This window comes from Scomber scombrus, chromosome 22 (genome assembly GCF_963691925.1).
Source record: "Scomber scombrus chromosome 22, fScoSco1.1, whole genome shotgun sequence".
NCBI lineage: Eukaryota > Metazoa > Chordata > Actinopteri > Scombriformes > Scombridae > Scomber > Scomber scombrus.
Window position 1 is genome coordinate 7,651,604 of NC_084991.1, and position 20,237 is coordinate 7,671,840.

The following is a 20,237-nucleotide window of genomic DNA, read 5'->3' on the forward strand; positions in this document are numbered from 1 at the left end:
CATGCGCGCATCAGCAAATCCATGAGGGAGAATAATCTGATTTGTGTCTCCTGTCCCAGCATGACGTCTTCATCAACTGACATTAATTAGACTTGTAAAAGATATTATGTAACATGAGATGTGCAGTCAGACAGCCGACAAGAGCCAGCCTGAGTCACTTTTCTGGCTCAGCTGGCCAGCTTTCATTTGCACCTAATGTCCTCATCACAATAGTAGCCACCTGCACGGCTCACTGCACCATGGCCAGGTCTTTGAGAGCGTGGCTCCGGTGCTTCTTCGCTTTGTATCCAGGCCGAAGGAACTCGATCTTCCTCTTTTTGGCTTCGATTTTGTTTTTGTGCTTCTTGAGTTTCTTCTTGGCAGCGATGTCTGGGTTAGCCACCGCCTGAGAGAGAGAGAGAGAGAGAGAGAGAGAGAGAGAGGGACGAGGGATAAGAGGAGTGCAAATGTTCAGATAATTGCCAGGGATATTGATGTGTGTGTGAATAATATATTGTGTTGGCTTCCGTCTTACCTGCATGGCTCGCTGGCGTTTGCGTGCCGCTCGCCTCACTGAGAACTCCTTCTGTACTGAGGAGAAGGCCAGAGAGAATTTCTCCAGTCCCACTTTTTTCTTTAGCAGCTCTATCAGCTCTTGTGCCAGGTTCTTCAGCGTGGGGTCTGGATAAAAAGAAGTAGAACATGGGTCAGTGATGCAGTAAAATAAGACATATTTGTAGGAAGTTTGAGGATTATTTATACTCTTGAGCCATTTTCCCACAGGACAAGTTCCAACCTGGACAAAGAGTAGAAGTTTACCAGAGTAATGGGATTCTTTAAGACAAGCAGTTACCTTGGTCTGCATAGGTGCTGTCCAGTTCTCGGTACAGAGGAGTGATGACAGTTGTCAAATAGGGGCCGATCCGTTCCTTTCCCAGATCCATGGCTATCGCTCCAAGGAACTTAAACACACATGTTCTCTGTGGGAGAAAATGAAATGACTTAGATGTAAATGAATTTAAATACACTAAAATGTGCCTCCATGAGTTTTGATTAAGTGATTACAGAGAGAGAAGAAGTATTAGGTGAGGTTACAGGTGCTGGAATAATATACTAATCTGTTGGTAGTCAACCAGAGAATGTGTGTACCTTCAGGGGAACTTTGGGAGTGTACGCTGCCTCTCTTTTCGCCATCAGTACCAGCTTCTTCATCAGCCACAGCAGGGAAAGAGGCCGGTCGTCCTTGTCATCATCCTCATCTTCCTCATCTTTCTCCTCATCTTTCTCCTCATCTTTCTGCTCATCCTCGTCCACTACCTCCTCCCCATCTCCGTCTTTGTTCTCCATCTGCTCCTCTTCTTCCTTCTCTTTTGCTTCTTCTTGAGGGGGAGTGACATCACACTCGGGGGATATGAGGTAGATAACCTTGCCGACGAAGAGCAGGTTCTTGATCACCTGTGGGGGGGGTGGAGCGGAATATCTGTCAATCAAATGTAATGGGTGTGATTTGCTGAAATGTGTTTGAGCTGCAGTGAGTTTGCGCACCTGTTCTCCTGACGCCGTGTCCAGGAACTTGGACTGTAGCTGATGGCAGAACGATAACGCCAACTCTCTGATCTAGAAGACAGAAAGAGGAAAATGTATTGAAACAACGAGATGCAAAAACTAGGCCGCTGCAGTAGCCATAGTAACAAAACCAGCGGTCCTATCACCTTCTTATCCAGGCCTTTGATGATGAAGGCCGTGGATGCCTGCTGAGGTGAATTGCTGCCTTCCTCTTCGCTCCACATAGCTACCAGCTGCTCCGCCTGCTGGGCAGCAAACAGCTGGCCGAAGAGCTGCGAGGCGGTCAGCCACACCCAACAGTGAGGGTACCGCAGGTGGGCTTCAATGTGACCTAAAGTTGTACACATAAGTTTAAAAGAAGAGAGTGAGTGTGTGTGGAATGTAAGTGTATGTAAGTGATAGAGAAGGTAGTGTGTGTCTGTTATTTTTACCCCAGATGCGACAGAGTGTGTCGCTAGGCTTGCTGAGCTCCAGCAGGCCGCAGTGTTTGCTCAGTTTGGTGATGAGCGTCAGATAACTGAACAACAGCCGGTCTGCTTCTTTCTCATCCTGCTCCTCCTCGATCTGAGAGAGTTTTCATGTTAATAAGATGCTCTTTTGTTTTATATTTAAAGCTAAAAATGTAATCATTTTCATTTATTCTACATAAGAACATCAAATCAAGTGGTGACTCACATCTTCATAGTTATCAGGGTTGATCCCTCTTTCGAGCAGAGGCAGCAGGTCGTCCAGGCGACGGGCAAACTTCTCCTCATCCACCTCCACGAACAGACCACAGACCTGAGCTCCGAGACGCCGCAGACTGACCTGGAGAGGGGGAGGAGGGGAAAATTATAGATCACATAATACAGTATTTAAGACACTATAATAAATGAAAGTCAGTAGAGCTGCAAATGCTGCACTGAAAAAGTTACAGATAATAGAAACAATGAATTATTTCCTAATCAAATGATACAAATAACTTATTGACATTCACTTTAATGTCAAATTTAGCCTCTGAACTTGTATACATATAATAGAAGTGTGTGCATGTGTACTTTGTCTGCATTCATCCAGGTGTTGACCAGAGAGAACAAGGTGTTCTGGTTGTTCAGGTCCAGCTGGGCCAGCAGGGTCTTGATGGCCATGGAGGCCATTTTCTTACAGCGTGGCGAGTCGTCGTTAATCACAACCAACGCCAGCGGGGCAAAGAACAGGCCGTTGTGCTGCTGCAGCAAGTTCTGAACGGGGAAAATAAAAACACAACTGAGCTTTTGTTTTGTTTATAAAATGTAGAGTCAAAAATATTTTTACACATGCACAGGTGTTACACATGCAGACTTGAGAGAACATATCCACACCTTAGGGAAAGTCTGAAAGATGAATGCCAGCATCTCCAGCACAGACTCCCTGCCTGTGTCATGCTCATATGCCAACTGAGCCATAATGAAGTCCAGGTGCCCTCTCAGCTTCTTCCCCAGTGGGTAGTCCAGGAGGTACTTCAGATAGATCTGAAATGCACAAAAAGCACCTTCTATTTACTGGCTGAACTGGTGATTATTGTCTCTTTATAAGACATTACACATTATCTGTGTGATCACCTGTCGACAGTGGATTCTAATCATAGCATTGCTCCCGTCCACAGACAGCTTGGCCACTTTTTTCATCAGCTGCTCCATCTCTGGTACGATGAGCTTCCTGGAGAGTATCGCCTGGAGAAGAGACACAAAGAATTGATTATGAAACAGACAACATTTTACTGTTTCCTAAACTTCAGAGTAGTCAGTACGCAAATTTGATCACCACAAACACTCATTAAGACCTTAGCTGCAGTGGTTACCTTTAGCAGGCCGAAAGCAGTCGCCTGGCGAGACTGATCGTAGATGTCCTCCTCTGCATATCCCAGCAACACCTGCAGCTGTGTCTCTGAAATCTTATTGCTTTTCACATTTTTAACCAGTATGGTGATGGCCTGAGAGAGAAATTGAACAACAGAGAAAACAAGTCATTTTTTTCCCTTTCAGAGTTTTGACAATATTCAGATGACAGATGATTTCACCTATATATATGTGTGTGTGTGTGTGTGCTTATTCTTTGTGGTGCTACTACCTTGAAGCAGTTCTGGACCAGCTGGTAGTTCTCCCCGCGGGCGGCGCCTGCCTTGGAGTAATCCTTCAGCAGGAGAAAAAGCTGCTTGGTCAGCTGGTCGGCGTTTTGCTCTACTGCTGGCAGAGGGAACTTTAACATCCAAGTGAATGCCACCAGAGCCTCTGTGGTCACCTGGGGGAAAGGAGAGAGAGAGGGAGGGGGTGAGGGGTGGAGGAGAGTGGAAGGTTATAATCTGCGTTTGGGGATCTGCCTGAATTATGTTATGCTGCAGTTACAGTGTGACCACATTTTAAAATCTTGGAATCAAAAATGGATGGGTTTTGACAAAACAGAGCTCATGTTGCCATGACAACAAGCCCATCAGATCCTACAACCTTGACGTGCATGGAGTTGAGACAGTCGAGCAGCAGCAACACAAAGGGGTCCAGCATCTCGAGTGAAGACTTCTCAGACGATGTCACTTTGGCTCTCTTCAGACTCAAGTGGAGCAGCTGAGGATTAGACAGATTAATAATGTTAAATTGTATAAATGAATTAGTAATTATAATTAAAAAGTATAAATAATAGTAGAGATCATTCTGAGCAATATCTAAATTGCTCCAAATTGATGTTTATAAAAATACAACGTGGCATTATTGAAGCTTGAGTGTTGGTGGATGTGTACCTTCAGGCCTGAGTCCACTAGGATGTGCATGTTGGTTCGGCTGCTGACTGGAGCTCTCTTACCCCCTCTCTTTGGGGTCGGGGGCAGGAGCAGGCAGCTGGGAGGTGGCAGTCGGGGGTCTAAGGGAGACTTAGCTGATGCTTTCTCCCTACAAACACACACACAGACACACACAGTATTATAAACGATAGATGGGAATAAGTATGTAAGTAGTTGACGGTGTTTAGATGTCGTTTAGTTGTGTACCGGTCTCTCTTGGTGAGCAGCGGCAGGCTCTCGCTGACCAGGCCGTGGCTCAGCAGCAGGATGTCCTGGGAGTTCATGCCGTCGTTGACGAGCAGACCCAGGACCAGTCGGCGCATCACAGCAGTCACCCTGATACACACCTTCAGACTGGCCGACGTCTCCAGGATCTGATACAAGAAAACAGAGTGAGGAAAAATGCCAATTTATCTTTCCTATGTTTACACCAACATTTTGCTATGTTGGATTAAAAAACTCTACCTCCATGACTGAAATATTATACTACAGTATATTTTAAAATGTTTGTATTAGTAAAATAATGATAATAAACAATAGCCATGAATATTAGATTTAACAAAATAATGTGCAGTTTGAAAACTACCCCCTTTCCAAAATTAAAAAAAGCCTGAGAGGGAGAGTGCTCCCCCTGATGGCCAAATAATGTTAATACAATAGAGAGAAAATGTAAAACCTATAGAAAAACATCTCAAAATAAGGCAAAAATTAATTGTGATTGTAATTTCTTAACTTTCATATCTTTATCATATCTGACATTTGTTTGATATGTATGTGATCATTCAATTAAAATACAGAGCTTTCTATGAACTCATTTTTAGTATTATCTGTTTTAAGTAAGACCTTCTTGGGTCATCGTCTAGCATTCATAACAAATGTTCTATTTCCCAAATCATATTCCTCTTCACCTCCTTCAGTGGCAGTATGAGCTTGGTGATGCTCTCCTTGCTGCAGAATTGGGCCAGCAGTTCGTAGGAGTCCATACTCTTGCTGTGTCTTGCCTCCATCAGCTTGGAGACGATCCCCTTCACCTCTTTCTCCGCAGCCACGGCTCCGAACAGTTCGTTGTTGAAGATCTGACCAAGGCAAAGACAGACAAATGTGACTATAACTATTAACTATATTTCAAAAAGAGTTTAAATCCAAAATAAACATGAGGAAATAGGACCTGGATCATGTTTTAACTGAGGCTTCACATGCAATACTGGCTAATCCATCTCCATTATTTTACATGAGCTTACATAGACTTGAGGTGTGAAAAAGACTTACATCGATGAGCATGTTCATGCACGGGTCAAGGTCTCCACTCTTCAGTGTTGGAGTAAGGACTGAGATCAACTGGTACACTGTGAATGTTAGGACATGGACCTGCAGGACAGAAACAGAGGACATATATTAAATACTGAATAAATTAAATACAGTCAAGCCTTAGCTCCATCGTTTGTTTGTGAGCCTGTAGAAACCAGTATATGAGTATATATGTGTGTGTGTCATCCTTGTGTATGTTCCCACCTGGTAGCCTTTGACCAGGATGCCCTGCATCTCTTTGAGCAGGAACTGCAGGTATTTGCCTCCAAGCGTCTCAAGGATCTTCACCAGTGTTCCTCGAGCCACATCGCGGATCTCCTGGAAACGGTTCCTCAGCAGCACGCACACTTTGATCAAGATCCTGGATAACACAAACACACAAACATATTTTGAGCTTTTTTATCCCTTCACAAAGCACATCCACCATCCAGACATATACAATGTGACACACATGCATGCACACACAGCTGCTCACCCAGGCAGGTTGGTTTCCATGATGTTAGGAGGCAAAGTCTGCATCAGTTTGACCATGGCGAAGGCTATCGGTACTCTCGCCACCTCCTCGTCCTTCACCTCCTTCGACTTCACTGCCTTGTGCTCCTCGTCACGTTTCACCTAGAGGGCACGCATGCAAATACACTCTTACTATTACAGTGCTGTTTGCAGAAGTTTTCGGAACACGTTAGGACACCAAATCATGTCTGTACCTTTGCAGTGAGACATCTTTGCAGGCGGGGCAGCACGCTGTCATTCACAGTCTGGTGGATGGCCTTTATCAGAGTCTCAAGCTCCTCTTTGCTCTGTGGCAGCCCGCTGGGTGCTACGACAGGTTTGGGAGCCGGAGGTTTCTCGGTTTTACTGGCAGCCGCTTCTTTAGAGATGCCATCCTTTTCCTTATCTGGGGTGTCGGTTTCCATGGGGACATCAGAGGCAGCGGCCTTACTGTCTACCTCCATGGGTTCTTCATCATCGCTTGCGTCGGATTCTTCGGCTGCATCTTCCGCCTCGTCACCTGCGTCCATCTTGACACTCCCACCTAGTTAAAATATACAGTTTGATTTAGGATGTTTTATTTTATTAAATGTATCTTTTTAAAGCTGGAGCTCAGGTAATAAACTTCTTTTAAAGTTGCTGAGACACAATCAAAGCTTCAATTAATTTATATAACTTAACAAATGCATCAGAATCTGACATTTGAACTCTCTCTATAATCTATATTTATTGTTATACTCTTTTGTCACCTAGAAGATGGGGAAAGGAGAGGAGATCAACACAGAATAGATCGGATTAATCACTCACCATCTCTGGCCTTGGCAGCTTCCATTTCTCTGCTGAGGGTCTGGTGGTCGAAATGGAAAGCATCCAGGACTGTGACCAGCAAACTGGGGAGAAAAGTTTACAAAGCACTTTAACAAATCAAAAGTATCACGATTCCAACAAAAAATGGCATCAAAAAGCAATGTAATGGTTTAAAAAGCATGCGCGCAAACCTCACCTGACAGCCAGTTTCTGCTCCGCCTGCCCCGTCTGCAGGATGTGAACGAAGTGTTTCAGGTAGAAGAGGTACTTGGACCAGGTCAGCCTGCGACACACTGCGCCCACCACCTCCACCGACGCTGATGTCATGTTCTCGTGCTGCAGCATGTCAGGAAAGGAGGGGTTACAAAACATGTTTTAGTTTAATACGAATCCTTAAAGTCTTGAAAGTATCGTCCTGCATTTTGATGGGTAGAGCAGTCACCTTTAGCATCTTTTCGTCGAGCAGGATGGTCATGGCGTACGGCATGATGTAATTCTGAAGGGAACGGGGCGTCATGATTACCGTTCCCTCGGTCAGCTGCTTGGCCAACTTCCTCAGGGCACGACCCCGACGATGGATCTACACACAGAGACAACATGTGTGAGAAGTTTTATTATCATATACACAGCAGTCAAACAGTAAGGGAGGGAGGTGTGAGATAAGAAAGGAAAAGAATCGGGGAAGATGCAACAATTTAATGTGTTTTTGTGGTTTCTGTTTTACCTGGATGTGCTTCATGTGCTCAAAAAAGTCAGACTCTAGGTCATTGTAGTCAGTGAGCTGCACCAGGTCTCTGAACTCTTTCCTGGAGGGAAATGTCTTCACCAGGCAGGCCAGTACACATGTGTATTCATGTTGCACACTCTGGTAGGGTGAAGAGTAGAGACATTTTGACATTTGAGTAAGTTTAGTGGTTTTATATTTACATCATCACTCTATATACATTATAATCTGTCAGGAAATTGAGAAAGTGTGTGTGTTTCTACCTCTGTTTTGTTGCGGAGCCCCTTGTGTACAGCGTCCAGGATGGTGTGCTGAATAATGTCCTTGTACATCTGCTCTCCAGCCCCGACCGCTGCCAGCTGGGTGATCACGGCGGACAGAAACAAGGTGGCGTTGTCTCCCAGTGACATATCACCAATCTGCATCAGAGGAAGGAAAGGAGGGTAACGAAAAGTTTAATTAACAGTCATTAATTTAAAGAAGGAAGACGACAGCTAAAAGCGAACTGAAAATGTCCCACTGAACCACTGCTACGAATCGTATCTTCTCACCTCATAGGTGTGGAAGCAGTTGTGTATGATGGCGCCGATGAAGTCCAGGTCCAGAGTCTGCATGTCTTTGATGTGCCTGGTGGCTTCTTGGAAAGCTGTTAGTCTCACGTCAAAGTGGATTTCATCCAAGTGTCGACTGTCTAAAGCATTAAGCTGGAGCGAGAGAGAGCAGAGAACAGTGAGTTTGTTACATCAGGATGTGTGAATCTGACACCAGAGCTTAATGTTGAGACTTGTAGCTCCTGGTAAATATCTAGTATGACTATAGTAAGTCGATCTTACCTTTGTAGTAACATCAGTAATGTATGTGAGAGAAGGATCCAGATCTGACAGAGTCTGAAAGCAGAGCAGCAAAAACAAATTAGGCTGTGATCAGATATCATCTGATGATGAAGATGACGACTGAAGAAGATGAAGCACGATTCAGTGTATACATGTAAAAAAAAAGAAAGAAAAAAAAAGGGTTTTCTGAGTGCATCTACTGTATTAAAATTTTGAAATACATTTTGCCAAGTTTTCTGATCCACCAGGAGTGCCTTGGTAGCCAAGTAGTTACAACGCATGCCACATAACGGCAGCGTCCCTAGTTTGATTCTGGCAGGCATTCTCTCTCTCTCCCTGTTTCCTGTCGTCCTCTCTGCCTCCTACTATCAGAATGAAGGCAAAGAGCACCAAAAATGAATCTTAAAAAAAAAAAAAATTCTGCTCCACCTGGAAGACGTTGATGAGGGCCCGTCTGGGCAGCTTGTTGTGAATGACGGAGAAGAGTTTACTGAGCGGCCGCAGGAAGGTGGTGGGCTGCACGCACTGACGCAGCAGGTTTTGTATGGTGGCCAGGATGTCGATTTCTGTCTCCTGAAATAAACACACAGTCAACATGTGACCAACTACTACAGTGCAAATTTGTTATTACAGGATTTACAAGCTCTCTGGATCTTAACAGTTTTTAATAAATCAATAAAGAAAAATAATCTTACTTGAAGGTTTTTGCCTTTCTGAAGGTAGGGCAGCAACAGGCTGATGAGCACTGAACTCTGCTCCTTATCGCTCACAAATCGGCTGACCCTGACAGACAGAATGAGACGCATACAAAAATGAGTTTGATGAGACAAACAAAACTGAGCACACATCATTTTTTAGATAGAGAAGTCATCTTTCATACAGAGAAATGGAAAACAACATAACAAGTGATTAATAACTATGTGGGCTCACTTGGAGAGGATGTTGAGCTCCTTGGCCACCTGCGCTCTGAACTTCTTCTTCTTGAGCCTGTCGGTGTTGCGCACGACGCTGCTGAGGTACTGCAGCAGGGTGGAGATGTGAGGCAGCAGCAGCCTGGAGCCCTGACTTATTGAGTCTTAAAAAAAGAGATACAAAAATAAATACATTTAACTCTGACCTGCAGCAATTAACCTGAAATTTGACTTAGAATTATAAACACTATAAGGAAAAAATAGGAAATCTACATTCCCATAATACCCCATATTTAGCCTTTTTATCAAAAAGGAAACATTGCTAACCTGCAGTGATGAGAGCGCCCTCTTTAGGCTGTGGGAACACACTGCTGTTGACGCTCAGCTCCGTCTCACTCTCCGAGGCGACAAAATCTTCTGTGGTTGCTAGGGCCTCGGCTATGTCCATTACCATGGCGATAGTCACTGTGGAAGCCTTCTTGGCAGAGAGGAGGGCGAAGACGTTTAGGAGGACACCACACTCTGGGTGGTCTGGCCTCTGCTTGGCGAGGAGGGGGAAGAATCTGAGAGAGACAAAAAAAGATATATTTGAACTTCCTTTGACTCATTCTGGATGATGTGATGAGTGATGTGATGGGAATTAGAAACAGAGAAGAGTTGGACACTGACCTGGGATTTTTGCACCACACATGGATGAGTTTCAGCAGTGGGGTGGGAGAGTAGGGGCTCTCTGTAGGGAGACGACACACCTGTAGAAAAGAAATTTAAACTTATAGATAAATCTGAACTGAATGGGAAAAGTAAACAAATATATTTAAAAACCACTGAAAAAAACGCCGGTTTGCATCATGTACCTGAGGCCAGACTACAGCCTGGAAGACGGCGTCCAGCTCGTCCGGGGTGAAGCTGTAGCAGTCAAAGCCGTCGAAGAAGTCCTGGATCCTCAGGATGCCGAGTCGCCTCAAGTTCTTCAGAGGACTGATGCAACCTGCCCGCAGCTGCAGGTGAAAAAGAAGAATTAACAGTGAGAAATCAGCTGAGATAACGGCTTCAGTGTCTCCACCAGGCTAAGAATACTTTCAAATCTTCACGAAAACAGCAGCAAAACAGCACAGTAGAGTACAGTACAATGGAACATGAATGCAGCTCCTCAACAATTCATTGATAATTCATTAAATATGTCAAGGGTGCTACAAAGTTATATAAACATCAAAAGTAAGAGAAAGAAATAATCCTCATTACCTGGTCCCTGCTGTCCAGGATCGTGGACACAGAGGCGGTGACACACAGCAGGATCTGCAGCACCTTGGGCAGGTAGATCTGGATGAGGTGGCCCAGTTTCTGGATCACCACGTGGATGACGTTCAGCAGGCTGTGCTGTCGGCCCAGCGGCAGGACGGCACCTACGTCCGTCTCGGCTATGGCTCTCTCCACCGCGGCCAGGCAGGAACCTGACGACACAGACAGAGGACATGTAAAAGTTTAAGAGAGATTTGTTTTTCTGCCTCAGTTTTGCTACATTACCACAGATATGAGAGTAAGAGGAAAACTTGTAAAAAAAAATGTCTTAATGTACTTTTTAGACAATAAAAAGATAGAAATAAAGAAAATGCACAGAATGATAATACATATAACATAATAGGATATTTCCTGTAGCATCTTAAACAAGTTCTGCAAGCTTTGTTGGAGAGAATCTTTCATTTCCATCATACTCGTGTCCTACCTTGGCTGTGATGGCAGACGGGCTCCAACAGCAGGTCGATGAACATTCCCAGCTCCTCTTCGTGGCAGCCTGCCAGGAAGCGCAGAATGATGGAGGACCTGGTGGAGGCGCTGGCCTTCCCCTGAAACTTACTGCCGGCTTTAGTGCGCAGACGGCCAAACAGGATCCTGTGTCAAAAATGTCAAAAAAGGAAACATCAGTGAGAGAAACTCTGACTTTCATTTTGGAACAGCTGCACAGAGAGGCCCCTAAAAGCTACTGATTCCCAGATGAATGGATATTTTGCATGAAAAGTCTTGGCCTCTTTTTGGCCTGATGGGGGTTCACTCTCACCAGACCTGTACAATACACAATATAGGGAAAAACCTGTTGTCAGAAACACACACACACACACACACACACACACACACACACACACACACACACACACACACACACACACACACACACACACACACACACACACACACACACACACACACACACACACAGTACCTCATGAGCACTGGGATGAGTTTGGCTCTGTGGGAAGCATCAATCACTTCTGTCTCCTCGGAGATGTTGAAATGGACAATTTCTTCTTTGAAGTGTTTGTCATCCAGTAGCCTCTCCAGATTCTCCCTGAAAACACACACACACACACACAAGGTTAAAACACTGGGGCTCACAGCAGCACCCCTGTGGATTGTAGTAGTCTTCTTGAAAGACTTATCAGTGAAGTAGACCTTTCCTCCCAATTGTTCATAATGATGCCTTTTAATGATGCTACGTGTATTTAATAACCACTTACATTGTCAGCTAAAGGCTATGCTGCACATACTAATGATAATGAACAGCATACAAATGGCAGAAAGTCTTTCACCATCCTGTATCCAGGTCAGTGTGACAGCCTGATCCTGAACAAAGAGCCACACACACAAAACTCCCGGAACTGTATCTGTCTACACTCTACAGGCTGGCTGGAGGTGCGGTAAACGGATAGTTTAATAACAGACAGTAGAGGGTATAATGTCAGGCAGAATCAGCGCTGAGTTAACATTCCTGAGAGTCATGAAGTCTTCTGTAACCGTAGAGGGATGAGGACCAGAGCTCTGATTCCTATCGACCGCTCTCACAATGGACTCCATTGAGGAACAGAAAGGGGGTGAAACATTACTGTATATTTGTTTTCCTCTCTGTCTCTTAATAGTAGTTACGGTACTTACTTGTATGGTACTATGTTGGAGTCTTTGTATGTGAGAATGCATTCTAGTGCCACTCGCTGAATCTGATGATCCTGATGGCAGAGCAGCTGAAACAGAGACAGAGAAAATGAGAGAGAAATAAGGTCTCCATTCATTTTTTATAAATTTCTGAAACGTGTCCAAATATGTTTCAAAATCCACTCATCTAAATAAAAAATTTGCAGTTTCAGGATTACCTGGTTGTAGAGCTCACTGAGGCTGCTTTCCAGGCAGAGAGAGCGAGGGTTGGTGAATTTGGCGAATACCTTCAGATGAGCAATCAGCTGTCTGTTGGAGAAGAGACAAATCGCATTAAAACTTCATCAGGAATTACACTTATATCTTTCAAACTACTCTAATAAAAATGAGACAATCGTGGTGAAAATTGGTTTAGTCTACTAAACACTTAAAGTACTCAGTCACATTCACATATATAGTATAATGATGGATTTGGAGGCTGTTTTCAGTGATGGTGTTGTAATGGATTGCACTTTATTTATATAGAGCTGAATATACAATGAGCTGAGAGATACTATAAAGCTCCATAGAGCTGATGGGATGGATGATAATTGTGTCACTTGTGTTAACCGTAGCCCCATTTATTTACACAATTATAATATATCTCTCTTTATTTAACAATGAAATGTTGAGTTTTATTAAGAAGCTACATGTTGCAAATTTAATGTTTTTACAGTCTAATAAATGTTATAAAACAGATCGGTTTACGATGAACGTGTCAGTGTGTTTTAAGTCTTACTTAGCGGCGGCTCTCCTTGGGGGCCCTTTCCTCTGCTGCCTGCTTTCCTCCTCGGGCTCCTCTTCATCTTTCTCCTCTTCTTCCTCTCCAGCCATCCCAGATTCCTCAGGGTTAGCGTCGTTCCTTTTCCTCAAGTCTTGAGTGGGCGCCACCTGCAGGTCAGCATTGTAAAACTCGTTCCTGCCGACAAAAAGTAGCAAAAGGGTTCCATCAAACGTTAAAATTTCACTAATATAAAAACAAGAGCGAACACAATGTTTAAATTATGCAGCCAGATTTCTTCTTGCTCATATTAGACGCTGACCTGATAAACCTGAGCAGCAGGGGACTCAGTTCTCGGCTGCGCGGTTCCACTCTTTCGGGGAACTGGGCCATGGCGCGCCACAACAGGCTGCGGAAGTTGGGGAAGTCCGTCCTCTCGTTGGGGTTGAAGGTCGACTTCAGCTGCTGTAAAAACAGCACCCCCATGTCCCCGCTCTCGATGACATCACAGCCTGGCTCGCCATGAAGATCTGACTCTGACTCATCGTCGTCATCCTCTTCATCGTACTCCTGCAGTTCTTTTTCTATGAGATGCAGAGGAGGAACATCTGTTTATCTCTTATTTACTACATTTGCTATCCAATGTGTTTGTACTAAAACTTGACAGTCATCCTAGAATTGACATGCAACTCTTAACAATATGATGAATGCTTCGTCCTTACCAGCTATTCCTGCCACCATCTCCAGATGTTCATGGTAGACCATCCAGAAGTCCTTGTTGTCCATCCCTCTGGCATGGCTCCTGCAAAACACACAGGACACTCAATGAGTACTCATCAACATATTGGATATTTGCAATATTTATCCAGGTAACACAAGCAAAGCTCTGCGTTTTGACTAACAAGGCTTGTGACCAATTATAGAAAAACGGAAAAAGTTTGTAGCTACTGGTTGGAAATGCCAACAAAATGTGAAAAAGGCCTCAAAATGTGAATGAGTCAATTAATCAAAACATGATACTATATGTATGAATTTTAAACTCACACAACAAGTTCAATGACTGCGTCCCACAGTGGTTTGAAATTGACGAACAGCATTGCGATGAGGTAACGCAGAGGCACCTGAAAATAAACAAAGGAAACCAATGTTAATCTGTAGCGTCTACTACTGTTCTACTGTTAAAATAATTTATTGTCAGTGTTAAGTGCTGTTCTCCTCTCTACCTGCTGGAAGGTGCCCTGCGGCCCCTGCGGCAGGCTGCGCTGCACCAGGTCGTGTCGCATCTTCCGGAGGTGGAGCAGCTTCTCTCTGTAGTCCTGCACCGAGGCCGGCACCAGCTCGGCCTGCAGGCACACCGCGAACACCGGCTGCACCTCCACGTTCTCCTCACCCTGGACAGAGGCACAGACGCACACACAAGCAATTACACGAACATACTGTTTCCATATTCATTAGAGTTTAATGAGAAGCTAGGCTGAGTGTTGTACCTCAGTCTGTGGGGGGAGCTCTGCCTCGAAGTGAGAGAGGATCCTCAGAGTCAGCAGGCGGATCTAAGAGAAATGGGTGTTAAAAAAATGTAAATAGCTTTTAATAAACAACATGTTGCTATTAAAGACGCATGCATGCTGTGATTTAACACATACCTTAGAGATGTTGGAGGAGAGGTTGGTGTGTAGAATCTGGTAGAGCTCCAGCAGTGCACTGTGGGAAAGGTGCTCTGAGACGCCGCTGAGTGACAGGCGGGTGTAGTAGAGGTCTCCTAGCAGCAGGGCCGACAGGTCTGAGGGAAACTTTCTGTAACATTAAAAGAGCGAAGCTTTTATGAGTTAAACCCATTAGCGAGAGAGAGAGAGAGAGAGAGAGAAAAGTGTTTAGTGAGTAACGTGCTGTACTGCTTACCGTAGGATAGAACTGATGTTGTCCACGGGGACCAGCGAGAGAAGCTGGGCGGAGCCGTCCAGATTGAGGAGGCAGCTGAGGGCCTGCGTGGCTACGAAGAGACCAGCTGGAGGAGAGACAGGAGAGAAAAGCTGCATTCAGTCTCAAAAAGTCACAAATCTGCTAAATCTGTTCTCTTTCACATTCTTTTGGGTACACTGATCAAAAAGAAACAGATCACTGGAGAAATTAAAACGTCATTCATGTTTTTGACATTTTGTACAAACTATGAACAATTGAGGAAATAAAAACAAACACCAACCTTTCCCCAAATTCTCCGTCTCAATTTCACACAGCAGGTGGTTTAAGAAAGCGGTGACAGCGGGAACAATGCTAGCTGGAACAAGAGGCCTGAAAAAAACAATAAATACAGTAAATCTATATTAAAAATGATGATATTATAATGAATTAGACTGGTACTGTATCTCAGTGAAGAAGCTCTGTGACCACGTGTGTGTTGAAATGTGTATGTGTGTGTTACCTGAGGTGTGGCAGCAGCACCAGTGAGGCCCATAGCAGCGACAGATCAGTGATGGGCTGATTCTGCTCCTCAGGAAGTTTGATGAGTGACAGCACCAGCTCTGGCACAGCCAACTGCTCTGGTGAAGCCTGACCCGCCTCCTTAATACTAAACACTCTGCAGGAGAAGAAAGATGCATTTACCTCAAAGAAAATAACACATTGAACACTATAACGGCTTGAGTTAGTAACCTAGACATTCTTTTAAGACTAAATAAGCAAAGATTCTCACCCTGTAATTTGTCCGGTGAAGAGAAGTGGGTAGGTTTCAAAGGCCATGGAGCCGTCTGTGGGGGGTGGGGCTTTGGCGAGGATCAGACTGACCAGCACCTCCAGGCCGTAGTGGCGAGACAGGGGGTCGCCGCAGCCGAACAACCCGGTGGTGAAGCGCAGCAGGCTGGGGAGAAAGAGCTGAAGGAGAGATAAGAGATGTTACTTTTCATGGAGGTGTAGAGAGGAATGACACAGATTCACCCAGACACATTGGAATATAATGATATACTGATAATATTGATGATGACTCACCTGTTCAAAGTGTTTCATGGTGAACATCTCCTTGGTAAACTCTAGGATCAGATCTTGCCCCATTGTGCTGCCAAACACCTGGTGGAGAACGTTCACATGAAAAGGTGCGCGCAAATATTTACACACACAATTTTTTTTCACATTGTATTTTTGTCACATTAAACAAATCTCATTCTTCTTTCCGTTCAATACACACACACACACACCTTCTGAACTGTCTCCCGGATGAGCGTTTCGGGCAGGCTGATGTTCTCCCCGAGCAGCAGAGAGGAGATGATCTGAAGAAGCAGCCGGGAACAGGAAGCCGACAGAGCCGAGCTCTTAACCAGGCGCAGCACCGTCTACAATGAGAGCATAAAAAAAGGGTTTGTACAGCTACATGATGCACCAATCAGGTTTTTGAATGTGACTCACAAATTACTGCCCTCCTCTTACCTGGCAGACGGCCTCCGGCTTGGTGACTTTGGCTCCGTCCCTGTGTGACACCAGTGTCTGGAAAATGAACAGCAGCCTCTCCAGCTGTTCTGTGGCTTGTTCTGCCTCTTCTCCCTTTGCCTCCATGACGCCAAGGACCTCCACCACTCTGACCTGTGGATTAACACACAAATAAATGATTGGAGGATGGAGATAGGACAGACACAGATAGTGACTGACACACACGGACTGGGATTGTAATATGAAGGGATTTCAAAACAAACACTGAGATACGTATTCCTTTAAATTTGCAACAGCTTTACCTGCAAGGACTCCCACAAAACTAGAAAATGTTCTTTTTCGACGTGATTGGCTGCAGCCTGGCCCATGTGATCCAAAGTATCCCTGACGGTGTCCCACGGCAGAGAGACTTCCTGATTGGCTGTAGGACCGAGCTTCCGCAAAGCTACAGGGAGAGCCTGAAGAGACAGATGCAGAGAAACAGAAACATTTGAACGGATTGTATTTATACTGTTTAAGGCCTCAATCGAAGGGAATTTTAAGCAGGTGTTCAGAAGAAACTCACATTTGCAGCGCAGGAGTGGAACATGTTTCGGACACCTTTGCACATCTCGAACAGAAGCTGACCCGTTCCCTCCGCCTTGTCGGGGTGCTGCTGCAGGTCTGAGAACACGTGAGTCAGCAGGGCATCAAGATCGGGAACCTGTAGCACACGAGGAGACACAAGTTTGTCGGGGATAACAGCTGCACACACCGAAACACAAAACATCTAATTATTTGTATTAAACATAAGGAGAAAAGCATGACATTAAGTTTGATGTTATCACCCACCTTTCTCATCAAGAAAGAGAAGCTCTCTGCTGCAAACTTGCGGATGTGCTCCTTCTTGTGTGCCAATAGTGTGCTGTACAAACTGTGTGTGGGGGGGAGAGGGGGGATAATTTCAGATAACATATGACTTGTACATGCAGTACAAATAATAATTTAGTGCTGAAACAGAGAGTACATGTTCCTAGAACTTTTAAACTCTTTTCCCGGACACAATTGCAAAAGATGATGAGCCACATAAACACCTCTACCAAACAACTGATATATTTCCTGTATTTTTTGTTTACCTGTAGATGTTGTTCATATCTTTCACCATAAGCCTCCACAAGTACTTGTACAGGTAGGAGAGGCAGGTGAAAGCCCACTCCAGCACCTCCGTGTCCTTGGTGTCCAGCAGCGAGGTGATCAGAAGGAAGAAGTCAGGGAAATGAGGGTAGAAGTCGGTCTGCAGGTCTCTGGCCAGCTGCACCACCAGGCTGGAGAAAGAGTGAGAGGAGAGAACACACATCTGGAGTTAGCTCACTGAGTCTCACTTAAAAACTACAACAAACAGCTGGATCTGGCAACTTACTCCAGTAGAGGCTGGTAGGCTAAACTGTCCTTGACTGCCAGGTGTGTTTTCAGGGTCTCCACTATCGTTTTCTGATGGAAAACCAGCATGTTGAATGACTGGCTCTTGTTGGAAACCTCTTTCAAAAACGTAGCTGGAGAAGAAAAGCATTCATTTTACATTAGATAAAGACACACTTCATGTTTACAGATTGTTAGTAGATAAAGTAAATCATTCTTAATTATTTATACATACTGAAATGTTCTGTCAAGTTGAGGTCTCTCCATTTTGTCAGTCCTTCAGAGAAGTATGTTTCTACTTCCTGCATTGAGCAAACAACACAAGTCATTACCAATCACTAAAAACATAGATTTTACAGTGTAAATATGAGGAACCATTTAGTAGATGTAGAGGACTACTGATAGGATGTACCTCTGCAAAAGATCCAGTCCTGTCAATACGGTGGATGACATCGATGTTGACATTGGCAAGTCTCTCAGCAAAAGTGAGAAACTGAGAAAGAGAAAAGGAGGAAAGGTTTACAATCTGTTAATAATCATATTATTAGATAATAGTGATGATATACAATCCCTGTGATTTCAGGTTAAATGTCACCCTTCTATACCTTAAAAGGCTGTCCTTCTTGAGAGAAATGTACAGTTTATTCCTCCACATAATTTCAGATTATTTGCTTAACTCATCGTCAACAAAAACCTTTCATATCACCTACATTGTAGTCTACATTTTGTGGTATTGAACACTGTCAGTATCATATAAGCACACTCTTCAAGATTAATATACACTATATAAATGTAAGAGAACAGCTACAACAGTTTGCTTAAAAACTGATAACAGATTTGTGTATCAGAACTTAGTTTTTTCTCCCTTCCTCTCCTATAAATCATCTCACCACCCCTCCCATTTATTTGGTGAACCTCTGAATGGACCATACCCCTAAATTAGGAAGCACTGAACTAAACTAGCTAATTGTACATAAAGTAGTGCAAACTAGCTCCAGCAGTTACAACAATAACATGCTGCTCTAACACTGATGCTTCAGTATTAATAACCTAATTATGTCATACAGTCACCAGCCACTTTATTAGGTACATCTGTGCAACCTAATTCAATCCAATACAACAGCTCTACCATAAATGTATACATTTTTTGTGTTAACATTGTCAAAAAGTGATAATTCTACTTTATGGTTATTACTGAGGTTGTACTAAGTGGTGGTGGCAGTGTACTGGGTTGCACTATATTGACTAGTGTTCCTAATATTTTGCCCCTGTCATGTATGTTAATGGAGTGGACAAAATATTAGGAACACCATTCAATATAATTAACCCTAATACCCCACCATCACCCACTATGACCTCAATCATAAATATCAAGTAGAATCATCACCTTGTTGACAATGTCAACAAAAACTGAAAATGTATAAGCTTCATAAATTAAGAGTCTATAGCAGACCTGTTGTATTGAATTGAATTGAATTAGATTGCTAAAGTGTTCCTAATAAAGAGGCCAGTGAGTGTATATAATAATATATCAGTCAGAAGGACCAAATCACTACTTTTAATGCAATACTATTAGATTTTGATGCTAACACTGTACTTTTACATTACTATGATTTATCATGAAGGGCTTTAACATGTAGTTGAGTATTTTTACATTGCTCTATTGGTATTATTACTTAAGCATATTATCTGAACACTTCTTCCACCACTGGAAATGTTATTACACAAATAAAAATCGATGTTAAGTAGCTTTAACTCCACTGTTTAAGCTTCCTCTTCACTAGCAACATGCTGCAGTGTGTCTGTAGACTCTCACCCTGAATGTGTTCTCAGATTTGTGATACGAAGACTTGGATTTGATCTTCATCTTCGACTCGTTGCTTGATAACAGAAGAATGGTATTCCAAAGACCGTCATGCGATTTATTTCACTCATGTAAACTATAATTTCTTTCTCTATTAGCTGACGTTACAACTGTTTACAGCCATGCTGGAAAAAGGCATCATGGGAAGTTTTTTCGGCTCCGCGTGGTGAGCGAAGAGAGGCGAGAAGGCTGGATAAACACCGCCGTTGCTTCCGGCTTCGTTTGAGGCTTCACTTCTTTCTGCTTCCGCTGTTGTTTAAATGTGTTGTTAGACAAAGCACACTGCTTTTTGGGCTACTAAACGTCGTCTGATTTCCAGTTTATGTGGATAATAGAAGAGCAAATATTATTTACATGTTTTGAACTGAATAATGTTTTAACTTAGCTTTAAAGAAGCAAACCTGTGGAGCCATGTCTTCAAGAAAAATACAAACCATGTTTGAATAAAGTAAAAATTAAACA

At 43.7% G+C, this 20,237-nt stretch overlaps 1 protein-coding gene across 1 annotated transcript; it reads right to left on the bottom strand.

Moving 5' to 3' along the window:
- Positions 1-47: 47 nt before the first annotated feature.
- utp20 (UTP20 small subunit processome component) lies at positions 48-19,862 on the bottom strand. The gene is made up of 61 exons (XM_062443739.1): positions 19,728-19,862; positions 18,324-18,404; positions 18,147-18,213; positions 17,913-18,045; positions 17,629-17,817; positions 17,345-17,426; positions 17,079-17,216; positions 16,816-16,971; positions 16,514-16,666; positions 16,285-16,419; positions 16,079-16,156; positions 15,786-15,964; positions 15,516-15,671; positions 15,297-15,385; positions 14,996-15,101; positions 14,740-14,890; positions 14,584-14,646; positions 14,320-14,487; positions 14,141-14,217; positions 13,819-13,898; positions 13,419-13,680; positions 13,115-13,294; positions 12,555-12,645; positions 12,340-12,425; positions 11,630-11,755; positions 11,135-11,301; positions 10,654-10,862; positions 10,266-10,409; positions 10,081-10,160; positions 9,739-9,974; positions 9,431-9,575; positions 9,196-9,283; positions 8,930-9,073; positions 8,501-8,554; positions 8,219-8,371; positions 7,931-8,086; positions 7,668-7,808; positions 7,386-7,523; positions 7,140-7,279; positions 6,944-7,026; positions 6,352-6,680; positions 6,120-6,259; positions 5,849-6,005; positions 5,606-5,704; positions 5,245-5,412; positions 4,544-4,710; positions 4,298-4,445; positions 4,008-4,124; positions 3,634-3,804; positions 3,365-3,496; positions 3,126-3,236; positions 2,886-3,035; positions 2,583-2,765; positions 2,221-2,352; positions 1,977-2,109; positions 1,692-1,876; positions 1,525-1,596; positions 1,129-1,434; positions 833-959; positions 515-660; positions 48-385 (listed from the first exon to the last, which is right to left on the bottom strand). The coding sequence occupies exons 1-61, from the start codon at positions 19,776-19,778 to the stop codon at positions 230-232; spliced, it is 8,484 nt and encodes a 2,827-aa protein (XP_062299723.1). The 5' UTR covers positions 19,779-19,862; the 3' UTR covers positions 48-229.
- Between the last annotated feature and the right edge of the window lie 375 nt (positions 19,863-20,237).